Genomic DNA, 13551 nt, shown 5'->3' on the forward strand with positions numbered 1-13551 from the left:
ATTTAAAAAAAAAAATTCTACATCCCTAGTTTCAGGAATAAGTAACGGTGTGTTTCAGAGACCTTGGTGGTGGCAATGCTGTTGACGAAGCTGATTTGCTGGAAGCCCTTCTCACTCATGGTGAGACACACTTCCCAGCGCTCATTCACCGTCTCATTCACCACCTTTAGAGCGACTCCCGTCTCATCTAGTTTATCCTTCACATAGAGATCCACATAACTGCGGAAACCATTCACCTGCAGCACGAGACACAAAAACATGCTCATTAGAGACAAGAAATGTCTAAAAAATGTTTTATGTCTTTCAGATTTAAAAGAAAATCCTCATCACACTGTTGTGTAGAGAGCTCTTTTTTACTTAAGGAAATGACAGGTGACTTACGGGTAGCTTCTTTCCATTGAGCATGACTTTGACGCCCCTACAAGAGCCAGCCACATCATACGCCCTGCGTGTTAGCAGAGCCACAATGTCCTTATCCAGTTTCTCCATCTTGAATTTGGCCAGATCAGGCTGGAAGGTGACACAGGTGAAGTCATCCCCATCAAAGTATTTGATCTTCGCCTCACTGGTCTTTCCCATGTTCTCCTGCCATATCTTTGGAAGAGATTAAAGTGTAAGACTTCAAGATAGCTGCAGTTTTATCACAACCACAACATATTCCCTGTATTCCAAATCACCCTTCAGTAAAACGGCTGTACCTGTTTGAAGCTGCGTTTGTACTCCTTGCAGGCTGTCTCTACTGTAAACTTTAGGCTGAATATGTTACAGAGTTTAGCACCATATCCATTCCTGCCACCTGAAGAACACAAGATTGATGAGTTACAATTAATCAGCTGAAAACTCATCCTTAACATGAACAAACAGCACAACTGCATCTAATTTGCATAAGGCTGCATGATCATGACAAAAATCATAACTGTTGATTATTTCTCTTGATATTGTAATAGTGATTATTAATAGCGATTCATCTAATTTATTTGTGAGGGGCAACTGCATGTCCTCTTAGCCGCATGAAAAACAAAGCTTGATTCCATCCGGACTGCGAGAATGGTTGAGCTATTTTACTAATCCTTATCCTACAGTTTAAAAAGTGAGCAGCGCGTCAAAACAACGGAGCCATACACACCACAAGCACTCAGGGGGGATTTATGAAAATGGTCATTTGCCGCTATATGCGGTAATATTTGTATCTAGCACCAATTTTCACTACAACGCTGCAGAAAATGAGAATGCAGCAAAGTAAAAATATTTGTATCTGCATGTATGACTGCGAGCATCCAAATAATCTTTGTTTGTTACAAGTTAAAGAGTCGCCTTTAGACGATAACATTTTATTCTGTCAATCAGCATTGCTTAAGAATATTTCATAATAAACAATGTTCTAATTAAGGAAATTATTTGGCATGGATGGCAAGGAAAAACTTTTTTGTTTTCTGCTCATGATGAGTGTTTTGATTATTAGTTTATGTACAGTACTGTGCAAAAGTCTTAGGCATGTTAATAACCCCATATGAACATATGAAAATGAATGTAAAAGAGAATTTAACAACCACTAAAGATGTGAATACAGGGCAGTGCACAGACATTATGATGACCAGTTGCCCAAAGCAAGAGAAAAATTTGTTCAGCTCCCTAAACAAGGACATTCCATAGATTTCTATTCTTTTGATATACAACTAGTTATAAATACAATAACTAAACCCGAACCCTAGCAGAAAACCTTTTTTCTTTTTTTTTTACAACCAAAAAAAAATAAATATATATATATATATATATATATACACACACACATATATATATATATATATATATATATATATATATATATATATATATATATATATATATATATATATATATACACACATATACATATATATACACACATATATACATATATATACATATATATACATATATATACATATATATATATATATACATATATATATATATATTGAACAGTTTTCGCGAATGAGGACTTCCCGAAAGGGAGGTTTTGTCCGATTTAGCTCTCTTCCATGTTCAAATGTGTCCCCAAAATATGGTTAAGTAGGTAAGCACCACATACATAAAAATGTATTCTCTAAAATTCTTTGCTAACTGAGGGTGTCAAAGAAGAAGCTGGATGATGATCTTGTAACTTCCCATGTCACAAATATAATAAAAGCAGACTGCACATATCATAACAGCTCTCTAGAATAAAGTAGAGTGTATATTAACATGACACACCATTTAAAGATTATTCCATTTAATTTGATTATATGTTATCTAACTGAAATATGTAAATTTTAAAAACTGACTGGATTTTATTTTGATTGTAAATCTTAGTGTTAGCCTACATGTTGCCTTGATTTTGTGGTTTTTGGGTTTGTTTAATGGACTTTTATTTTGTAGCGTTTTGTACCTATTGTTCTTGTGTTTTTTTTGCATTCCTATGTTTAGTTTCTGTTTCCTTTGTTTCATTTCCGTAGTTACCCTCACAATTTCCATAGTAACTAAACACCTTCACCTGTCCCTTGTTAGCCCTTGTATTTATACCCCTGTGTTTCAGTTGTCTTTGTCTATCGTTCCCCTTACATGTCTTCACACTTTGCGTAAACTGTTGCGTTCCTGGCTTCCCCCTGTTCGGATTATGTCTCTGGTTCCCCTGTTTGGATTATGTTTCCGTCTCTGGTTTGGAATGGATTATCTTTGCTTGTGTGCGTGTGTTTTTGTTTTTGTTGGAATAAACTTTTTGCTGCATCTGGATTCTCACTTCTCCTCCTCCCTGCTCATACGTAACACTTAGAATATAATTTGTTTAATCTTCCAGAGTGAGTCAGTTTCATTTCAGTATTTTGTACTGCTTCACATCTGTACTGCAAAAGATCATGTTGACAAATAGGTTTATAGTGCATTTTTGTCTCACTGTGTTCAGCATCTGTTCAGCTTGAACCACACTGCAAAAATCACCCTTGCCTGAGTGAGGAAATGTCAAGCATTAATTTAAGCCAGGCTTAAAGCCAGTTTAAGCCATAAACACCAATCTATTTTGTCTATCTATTCACCAATATTTTCTGATATTTGTGTTTGCGTGCACACCAACACTGCACTGTTTTAATCAAATTTATAATTAACAATTGATTGTGTTAAATATGATTAATTATGCAACACTGGTCAACCCATTAGACTGTTTAATCATTAGACACAGACACGTTCAATAACCAGCAGAACACGAGCAAAACACTACCAACAAAAACAAACTCCACAGCAGTGGAGTTTTTGAAGATACACCATTGCATAATTGCAGTATACAGGGCGTGATTGTATTACCTGTGACTTTTTTCTCATTGTCATCATAGTTGCTAGAGGTGAGGAGGTGTCCAAAGATCAGTGCAGGCACGTACATCTTCTCATCTTTGTGTTCAACAACAGGAATTCCCTTCCCATTATTCCACACGACAATGGTGTTGGACTCTCTTTTAGAACCAGGAGGACAAAACATTACAACGCAAAGAAACAGAATTTTCAGAATTTACAAATTGTGTTTTCCAACAAGATCAGACTGTTGCTACAATATTATTAAAAATTCAAATATATTTAAAATTCCCTCAAAAGAAGAACTGTAGTATGTCTTTCTGTGTTTAAGAAAAGGACAGTATACAAAAACATCTGCCTAGGACAGTTTAGCATTATAAAAATATTTGTCCAAAGAAAGTGACTAAGGGCTCTTACAGAGTCAACGCATCGATACGCATACGCGCCTGCAAGGCTACGCATCGCTACGCTTCGGCCGCCATTATGCGTCTATGCGTAGCAAAATGTGTCGTCCCAGTTTTTGATACGCGACGCACCGTTGCATGCAATACTATTGCATTAGACAACAACGGTTGGTGGGGGCGATACTGCAAGTTGCTTGCGTCCGACGTGTAGACTATGAAAGGGAGCACGTCGCTCACGTTGACTCTGTCAGAGCCCTTAATCTGCAAATATATTAAGAGACAGCAAACACAGACAGATGCAGAGCGTGTGTGAGTGTGTACATGGTTTATGAAGACAAAAGTGTGTACTTTTACACTGGTATTACAACGTAAACACTTCCTGTGTCCCCGGAACATGTTCCTGTGTCCAAACATACAAAACGATAAAAGCTTTGGAATATAATCATTTTTACGATGATAGGAGAGAGGTTGTCATGTAATTTGACATGTGAATAAGTTTGATAACAGCTGGTAAATAAATAAATAAAATAAAGAGTTTTAATTGTGTGTATTTCAATTAAAGATTTGGAGGTCATGATGCATCGAGAATCATTTAATAATCGAATCGTTACCGTCTGAATTCGAATTGAATTTGCAAGATTCACACCTCTGCTACATGGTGTGTTTTATTCCAAAAACACCACAGAGTTTCTGTATGGGTTATGTTTAGGGGTTAGTTTAGGGTTAGGGATTGAAAATATGATAAGCTCAGTATAAAAAACATTATTTCTATGGAGAGTCACCATAAACCACATATGCAGGTGTGTGTGTGTGATGGAGGTGAAGTGAATGTGAAATGAGCAGACATAGGACTATATTAGATCGTAACACCCACTGCATGCTCTCCCAAGAATCAATCACATCAACATTTTCCACTGCAGTAGTCAACTGTCTGCCAGCTCCAACATTTACTTGATACAAGAGCATTTAGAGTCAGTCTTTAATCAGAGCAGATGTGAATGAGACTGTTAAAGCTGCACTCACGGATCGATGGTGATTTTGATGGTGGTCATGTTCTTGTCTCTTTGTTTGTTATCAGCTGCATTGACTGATGGTAAAGAAAATCACTGGTTACAGCATGAAAGATCACAGACATTTATCATACAGATGTTGAAATATAGCAGATTGCCTATAAAACAATCCTAATAGTGATAATATCTATATTATTACTACTAGTGATAGTATTAATAAGAAAAATAATGCATTTCAAAATTATTTGAAAAAACAAACATTTTGTACTGCAAAATGTTGACATAAACTGCAGAAACATTCAGAATTCCCTTAAACATTGTCAGCTGACTACAGCAAATATTATACTACTTATTTAGAACAGCAATATTTACTTTATTCCATATAATATCACTAAAACATTTAAATATATGAGAAATGCCATTCTGAGAGTTGTGAACATTTTTGAGGGATGATGCAAAACAATGGTTGAATCAGTTTTGAATCGATTCACTGAAATCAGAAATAAACAACACTTCAAAATTCTTATGTAATTTTTGCTACAGACATTTACAAGATACAAAAACCGCTCTGTGTCTTAATGCTTTCAAACCTGCAAGTTGTGAGACAAGAAAGGATTGCAAAATTGAATGGCACAACATAATGGTTGAATAACATGAAAAACATAACTTCTGAGCACATCTGTTATTGGTGAAATGCTATAAATCTAAGTTTAATGAAGACTTCTGAACAATGAAGTGGAAACAAATGATAACTAAGCAATCCTGATTTTTCTTTTCACTGAAAGGAAAATGACATAATTCTTACCAAGGATCTCATCAAAGATTTTATATAATCCAGGGACGAACGTGATCTCCCTCAAGTTCATTCCAATTTCTTCATCAAAAACCCACATTTGCTGTAGAATACACAATCACTTGAGTATTATATAAAGTAATTAAAATGCATTTGATGACACTGAAACAAGCTTTGAAGAAGTCAATCAGTCAGTTAAACATTTATTTCAACAGTAATTCTACTACTATAAGCATACATCAATAATTTTTTTGAGTTTCATTATAAAAGGTTGGATTCACATGTTTCTGAACGTCAGTCTAAATTTTAGACTGAATCTCTAATCTTGATCTTGATAAAAGTTTTCTGTTACCTGAGTGACAGGTTCCACGGAGCCGATATAGGTGTCTGGACGGAGGAGGATGTGTTCGAGTTGAGTCTTCTTCTGGTAGATCCTCTCCACTGACATCTTCTTAGAGCTCTCTTTCTTGCCCGCCTCACTCTTCCCTGCATCTCCCCGGCCGTTCACTTCCTCTTTCTTCGCACCATTGTTCTTGTCAAAGAGGGTCTGTTGTTAGATACATCCATGCAACTTTGTTAAACTTGTCCGCGGCTATCAAGTGGTTCTCTCAAAAAGTTTGCGAACCTTTTAGTTGCTTTTGAGGTTGGAATTATTTTACAGAAACAAAAGGAAGCTGAAATATTTGGTGAATCATCTAGATTGCCTGGATTAACAATTGCTTTACAAATATACTTGTGCAATAGATAATCTCTGTAAATTCATGCATGAACTGGTGTATATTATCTATCTGTTTGTCTAGTCTGTAGTTTGTTGAACCACTATAATCTTTTAACATGTCTATGATTAGAATTTTTTTTTTTTCAAAACAGTGTAATGTCAGTGCTTTATAATACTCTCTGAGCTGTTATTTCCTAGATTACACTGAATTAACATGATGTCAGATTTCCACATTTTCCAGTGACTTTTACAATGTAATGGTCTCAAACGGCATCACACACATTTATTAAGGTGCCATTATAGCAGAATCCTTTTTTTTTCTTTTTTTTTTTTGCCTGAAATTAATTATCATAGCAAGGGCTGTAATCTAACTGTAAATATAATTTGTAAATATAAGATTCCTATTACAAATGTGTAAATAGTATCCACAAAAAAAAAGTAAATAATGTGTGTAACATTGGCCTAACATGTTTGGGTCAACGTTATTTTTCCCAAAGTCTAACAATGTCACTTGCAAAAATCTACACATCATATATCTGTTAAAATCAGTAATTTTAATTCATAGTAACCTAGTTAATTAGTACTGGCCTGGGATCAGTTATTATAATAAACATCTATCTCTCCATGGACTGCCCTATTGTTGTGGCTTTGAATGATCAAACCCAAATGAACCAGTTTAAGATCCACCAGTTTAAGATCAGCACATTATCTTGGACTTTTGGATGCAATAGAGCAACCGTCGGTTGATGTGTAAACATCATATCTGTAGGTTTGACTCTAACAAAGATGAGAGAGTTGAAATCAGTGGAAAGAGTTATTCACAGCTGAGAATCAACACAAAAGAACTTTCCTCTACATCACCATGAAGAGATTCAAAACATTATCTTTATACACAAATTGATTAAATGAGAGGTATTAAAAACAGATGTAAATTAATATTATGTTCACTGCATGAATAATAAAGAGATGCAGATGAGTCTGTGGGATCATTTATGTTGAACTGGGTGAATATTGCAGCTAAAAGGCTAAAGCACACGCGTGAGCACACAGTGGTTATAATCTTTAATACGCGAAGTATGTGCGTAATAACACGTGAATTACAACGTTAATAATCATATATGACTTACCACCCAGGTTAAGCCCCCGCTCCCCGCTGCACCGTTAGACATTTTCTATTGTGTGTGCCCAGAAAAATAATCAGGAATTGTCCATATGTGATCTCCAAACGCCTCAAACGCCGGGCACCATCCGGGCTGGGCTCCCGTCGTTTCTCTTTCCTTTGTTTATTTACTGCTGTGATGGATGTGAGGTTCTGCGGGCTGGTTTCATGGAGGAAGTGTGCCCGCTTCTACGTGACTGTTCCTCGGCTATTGTTAAAATCGACCACCGGCGCCTGCTCAAGGCCTAGGGCTTTAACTAAGACTTTTAAATAGCTCCTTAATATTAAAAGATGTTTTAAAAAACAGCGTAATTACATGCTAATAAAAACAAAAAAGTTAATAAAAGATACAAACAAATACATTCAATTGTTCGTGTGCTAAGTAGGAATATTGCCACATAAAAAGGATTTCCATTCAATAACAAACAGACGCGGTGTCCGTCCGACTACACCATCCGCATGGCGACATGCCCCCATAGCTCCACCCGACCAATAAGATGCCAGAGAATGTGAGGCGCCGGCATTTCAACCAATAGGAGTATGGTCAGCGTCGTGCAACGTCACTCGCTTTAAATTTCGGGAGTAAGTGACTTGTCCCGTAGTTGCCACAGACCCAAGCAATTTCACTTTCTGTCTGTAAAAATACGGTTGGGTGTCCGGACGTCCAGGTTTTTGGAGTCGACTAGAGCTGTCCCCGTTTTACATCAGGTTTACATCAAAACAACCCGCAATTGCCGCAAATACTAAGCCAGACCAGCATACCTGCTGGTTGCCAGAGAAGTCAAGTAGCCTAGTGATTATTTTTTACCAAAAGAGTGGGCTTATAGCTACACTGATTCCTTGTTCACGCTCCGCTACTTCAGTCATGTAGACTTTAAGGGTTACTTCACCCAAAAATGAAAATTTTCCCATAATATTGCACCGTCAAGCCTAGGAGTATGTCCAGTTCCTAATGGGAGTTAAGAGAGCCTGAGTTTTTGATGCATCCATCCATCATACAAGTAATCCATATGGCTCCAGGGGGTTAATATGCCTCCTGAAGCAAAGCGATTCGTTTTTGTAAGAAAAATATATATTTTTATAACTTTATAAACTATAATCACTGGCTTCCGGTAATGGTCTTATGTGATTCTAGTTCCAGCAGAAGAGTGACCTCTGACCCTACGTATGCTTAGGTGAGAGTAGACGCATCTTGTGGTTCAAACAAATAGGGCTGGACAACAAACTCAAGAGCTGTGTCTGAAACCGCTCACTTGTTCACTCATTCACTAATCCCTACATAGTGAATGGCAGTTGAGTGCAGAGTGCACTATCAGCAAAGAGTGAACGAAAATGAGTTAGCGAATTCGGACGCTGACATAATTATCACGCGCCTGAGAGCTCGGACAATTTCGTCATAAACATTACCTACCCATCTTTAATATTTCCTTTTTTGGCTGTATGAATTGTATGTAACAATTGTATGTATGTATTTTTCACGTTTATTGCGTTATTTGATAAAATAAAAGACTTGCTTGTCATATTTATTTACTTTTTACATTTATATGTGAAAATAAAAGAGAACAAAACACTACACAACACATTTGTTTATTCAAATATAGATATAACGGTATTTATATAAATAAATAAATAAATAAATACATAAAACTGTCCAAAAAAAAAACCTCCGTTAAAAAACCTGTTATTTAAACATTACGTTAATTACTTCAAACATTACTTTCGAGGGGTTTCCAGTCAGTGTCCTTCAAATGATTGTTTTCTATCTCACGTATGGCGTTGCCATGGTGACATTGTTGCCGTCCGCCATATTTATTTTTCATTCGCTGTTCGCGCTCTATCGCCTTATCGTGTTGGATTGTGGGAAATAGTGTCTCAGCAAGTGTACATTGGATGTACACTCGAATTCAGATAGGATTGTGGGTAAAAGTAGTGAACGAATGTAGGGAATGATGTCGTTCACTCAGAATTTGGACACCACTACAAAATGGCCGACACCCTAAATAGTGCACTATATAGTGGATAGGGAGCGATTTCAGACACATCTAAGCTCCTCTGACGTTTCTCTTTAAAAATGCTCCTTCTAATCCATCTGCTCCTTTAGACTTCTAATTCGTGACCTGTGTTTAGTTTTGCTCTAACCTACGCTTCCATGTTCGTCAATACATCATGTGTCTGGTCAGAGTTCACTGTATAGTTGGCGAGCCAAAGTCTCAAAAATGGGTTGAACCTGACATGGTCTACTTTTTATTTGTGTTTTTTCTGTTAACTTTGACCCTTACAACTAATAATTGGAGGGCCTGCTCTGCTGGAAATATCGCGGAAAAACATTGTGGCCATTTTAGTGTATGCACCCTTTATTTTTTTACCAGAAAAATGTGGGGGGAAAAAATTCCTCAAATCCTCAGTGGGTTGGGTAGGCTGTCAATAAATGTATTCCAGATACACAGAACACATGTGCTGACAACATCCACTGATGCAAAATCATGTAGAAATGTGTTTTAAGAGTTATTTTTTCAATTTAATGCAAAAGAATTAGGTGTTTTCTCACTTTTTTCCAGTGTTTTCATCTTTACTTAATTGGCAATCAACTATTCACCAAAGTTATGACATCAGTCAATATGCCATTCTTTTCACCAAATAGTATACTCATTCCACAGAAAAAAGTATAAAAATCCAACCAAAAATCAATGGATCTGTGATGATTTCACAACTAGTTGGCGATCAACAGGCTCAGAACCTCAATAGAATTTTAGGCTACTCTCAAAATTCTGAAAGACATACTGGATATTTAACATGGTTGTTAAGGTCCACATTATTACACATCATGGCCTAGGCATCTTTTTAATTTCAACATAACTCTGTTCTCCCAATGGAAATGTGTCACACAAGAAATATAATACAGCAAAATTACTTTCATTATTTTATTGCCTCAGATGACAACTATTACAACTTTAACGGACAAAATATTAACATAACTTAATTAACTAGGTGCAGGTCCCTGTGAGGTCCCCACCCTCACCACCTGAGGAGACAGCAAACAATACTGGCCGGGTGGGTTATACAGCAGCGCGATAAAAGATGTAAGATCTGAAGCTGCAACATCATACTTCCCCACCAGAGCTTCTGTGATGGCATGAACAGGCAGGAAGATATCCATCATCTTCACCCACAGCTCCTGCAGCCCATCCATCCATGTGTGTGATGCAGTACATATGCACATCATGATCACATCTGTGTCAGTGGCAACCACTACTTTTTTTTCACTGTTTGTTGTGCAGAATTTGTACTGAGTATGCAATGTGAGCAAACATCCTTGTATCTGCCTCCTCATGTTTCTCGCAGGAAAGTTCTGGAAGCTCAACCTGACAATCCGCTGACAAGAGGACAGTGCGATCAGGATTACAAAAGATTCCACCAAGAATAAGTGTGCGTCCTGCAGGAAGTGACTTGTTCTGAGCTGCCCATGCTTCCCACATGTAGTTCAACAGATTAGCTTTATTCAGTGGATTGTGAATGAAGCCTTTCCATTCAGGTATAGGGAGAGTATCATGTGGTTTGTAGTCCTTCATTTTGCTAGGGCAGGTCTCATCCTCTTCTCTCGTTCCTCACCTTTCAGACTTTCAGCAGGGGAGACATCATGTCGATCACCAACAAAGTGGATGCAGTTACACTTGTCTGGGAGGATTCCAAGGAGCTGCCTCAGGTACTTTCCTTGCTGTTCATGGAAGGTGCTGCTCCCAAGATGTTGGTAACGTTGAATGAACGCCATGGCATCTACTACCATTACAACAGGCTTGTCAGATGTCAGTAGTTTGTCCACTTCCCCCCATGAGCTGCCCAGGGCTGTCTTGATTGCAGCCAGGTAGTCTGCCTTGTTTCCTTTACTCATTGCGTAACTTTGGTCAAGGGACGGATCTGGCTCAAACAGGGAGGCTGGGCAACTTGTCCATTCATGGCCAAACACCTCCACCTCCCCGTCTTCCTCTAAGTCCTGAACAAAGTACAGGTTTTGCATAACTGCACTCTCTTCCTCATAGACGTTTTTGGCTTTGAATGCCATGGACATTGACTTCTTTGGCTTTGCTGCGAAGGTTGAAAGTTTTATTTGGGCTACTTTCTAACTGTCTGTTCTTCTTTCTGCAGCCAGTGCCACCAGTCCTTTTTCACGAGCGCGGATCAAGTCAGCAGATGTGGCTTTGTGGCCTGAAATGTTGATCAGCTCCTGTTTGGATAGGAAAAGATTGATCATCTGGTTGTTGATGACATGTGTTATTTTCCTTACAACTTCTGCCTCCTTTGCACCTTGGCTGTCCTTGTCCTCATGGTGTTTGGTGTCATCCGCATCCAGGTGTGCCATAGCCTTTGTCTGCTCTGACACAGCTGTCAGAACTAGAAGAGCTTTCAAGTATTTGCCGCTGGCTGCTGACTGATGCCAGTGAAGAGTTTTGTCTTGGCATCACGGTTGTAGGTTTTTTCAAGTGCCATGTCTGTCCAGACACCATTGAACCGTCCTTCTGTTTGACGTACAGTGAACTTCCCATCCTTGAATTCCCTATAGATGTTTGGAGCCAGTGTAGGCAAGCTTTTCATAGCTTCTAAGTAGTGGGGCAGGCAGGATACATACTTGTAGTGGCCAGCAGCTACAAGGTATGGTAACATCCTTTCCACTTCAGCCAGGTGTTCCTCCCACAGACCTGCACGCTCAGCATGGATGAACCGTCTAAGAATCATCACCATATATCCATGTACATTAGCCATAGCTTTGTGGTAGGTGCTTCATCAAACTCAGCCATCAAACATGACAGCTTTTTCAGTTGGTCAGTTGCATCAGCACACACAGAAGTTGCCTTCTCTAATTCCTCTTCTGACAGGGCATTCATTTAATCTTTTAAATTAAAAAGATGCCTAGGCCATGATGTTTATTAATGTGGACATTTACAACCATGTTAAATATCCAGTATGTCTTGCGGAATTTTTAGAGTAGCCTAAAATTCTGTTGAGGTTCTGAGCCTGTTGATCCATTGATTTTGGTTGAATTTTTATATTTCTTTTCTTTGGAATGAGTATACTGTTTGGTGAAAAGAATGGCATATTGACTGATTTCATAACTTGGGGGAATAGTTGATTGCCAATGAAGTAAAGAGGAAAATATTCTTTTGTATTAAATTGAGCCAAAATCATGTAGAAATGTGTTTTAAGAGTTATTTTTTCATTGGATGTTGTCACCACATGTGTTCTGTGCATCTGGAATGCAATTTATTGACAGCTTACCCAACCCACTGAGGATTTGAGGAAAATGTTCATTTTCCAAAATTTTCTATCAAAAAATTAAGAAAATTTTCTTCCATCATACACTAAAATGGCCACAATTTTTTCTCCGTAATGTTTCCGGCAGAGCAGACCCTCCAATTATTGGTTCTTAGGGTCAAAGTTAACAGAAAAAACACAGATAAAAAGTATGGCAGACCATGTCAGGTTCAACCCATTTTATTGAGCTTTTGAGACTTTGGCCCCCTGACTAGTATAAGATTTTTTTTCTTTTTTTTTCTGACAAAAACACATCGCTTCGCTTCAGAAGCACTTTATTTACCCCCTGGAGCCGTATGGATTACTTTTATGATGGATGGATGAGCTTTTTAGAGCTTCAAAACCTCAGGCTCTATTCACAACCATTATAAAGCTTGGAAGAGCCAGGATATAATTTTTTTATATAATTCCGATTGTGTTTGGCTGAAAGAAGAAAGTCATATACACTTAGGATGGCTTGAGGGTGAACTAACCCTTTAACGCGAGACGTGCAAGCACTGTTATCAATTTTTATAAAAAAGTTATCTGTTTCAAGGTAGTCACATACACGTCACACACATACACTCACACTACATGAAGTCACAATCATGTTAAATTAAATTAATACAGTTTACTGTATATAGCAGGACTTGAGGATGTCTTAACAATACAATATGGGTGAAAGTACACCCCATTGGACAAATAAAATAAAATAAAAATCAACCAAACAATTAGGGCATACATGTGTGATAATTACATATCCAGAAAGCACGTGCTCTGCTCAAAATGAGCCTAATTAGGGATGGTGAAAGTAAATATTATCATTTCAAAAAGCACAAAACATTATATTTAAAAAAAAAATAAAAGTTTGTAATTACTGT

At 37.6% G+C, this 13551-nt stretch overlaps 1 protein-coding gene across 2 annotated transcripts in view; it reads right to left on the minus strand.

Moving 5' to 3' along the window:
* The window catches only part of top2b (DNA topoisomerase II beta), a 65544-nt gene extending 57683 nt beyond the window's left edge, over positions 1-7861 (minus strand). Inside the window, exons 1-8 of one of the 2 annotated variants that reach the window (XM_082186688.1) lie at positions 7353-7861; positions 5860-6039; positions 5520-5610; positions 4728-4791; positions 3316-3461; positions 699-796; positions 382-594; positions 63-236 (exon numbers count right to left, since the gene is read on the minus strand). In XM_082186688.1, the coding sequence (XP_082042814.1) occupies positions 63-236; positions 382-594; positions 699-796; positions 3316-3461; positions 4728-4791; positions 5520-5610; positions 5860-6039; positions 7353-7394 (1008 nt within the window). In that variant the 5' untranslated portion in view covers positions 7395-7861. Of the gene's footprint in view, positions 1-62; positions 237-381; positions 595-698; positions 797-3315; positions 3462-4727; positions 4792-5519; positions 5611-5859; positions 6055-7352 lie in introns of both variants that reach the window. The other variant, XM_082186687.1, reaches the window with a different exon arrangement.
* Positions 7862-13551: the final 5690 nt, after the last annotated feature.

The sequence above is a fragment of the Leuciscus leuciscus genome, assembly GCF_965113295.1.
Source record: "Leuciscus leuciscus genome assembly, chromosome: 12".
NCBI lineage: Eukaryota > Metazoa > Chordata > Actinopteri > Cypriniformes > Leuciscidae > Leuciscus > Leuciscus leuciscus.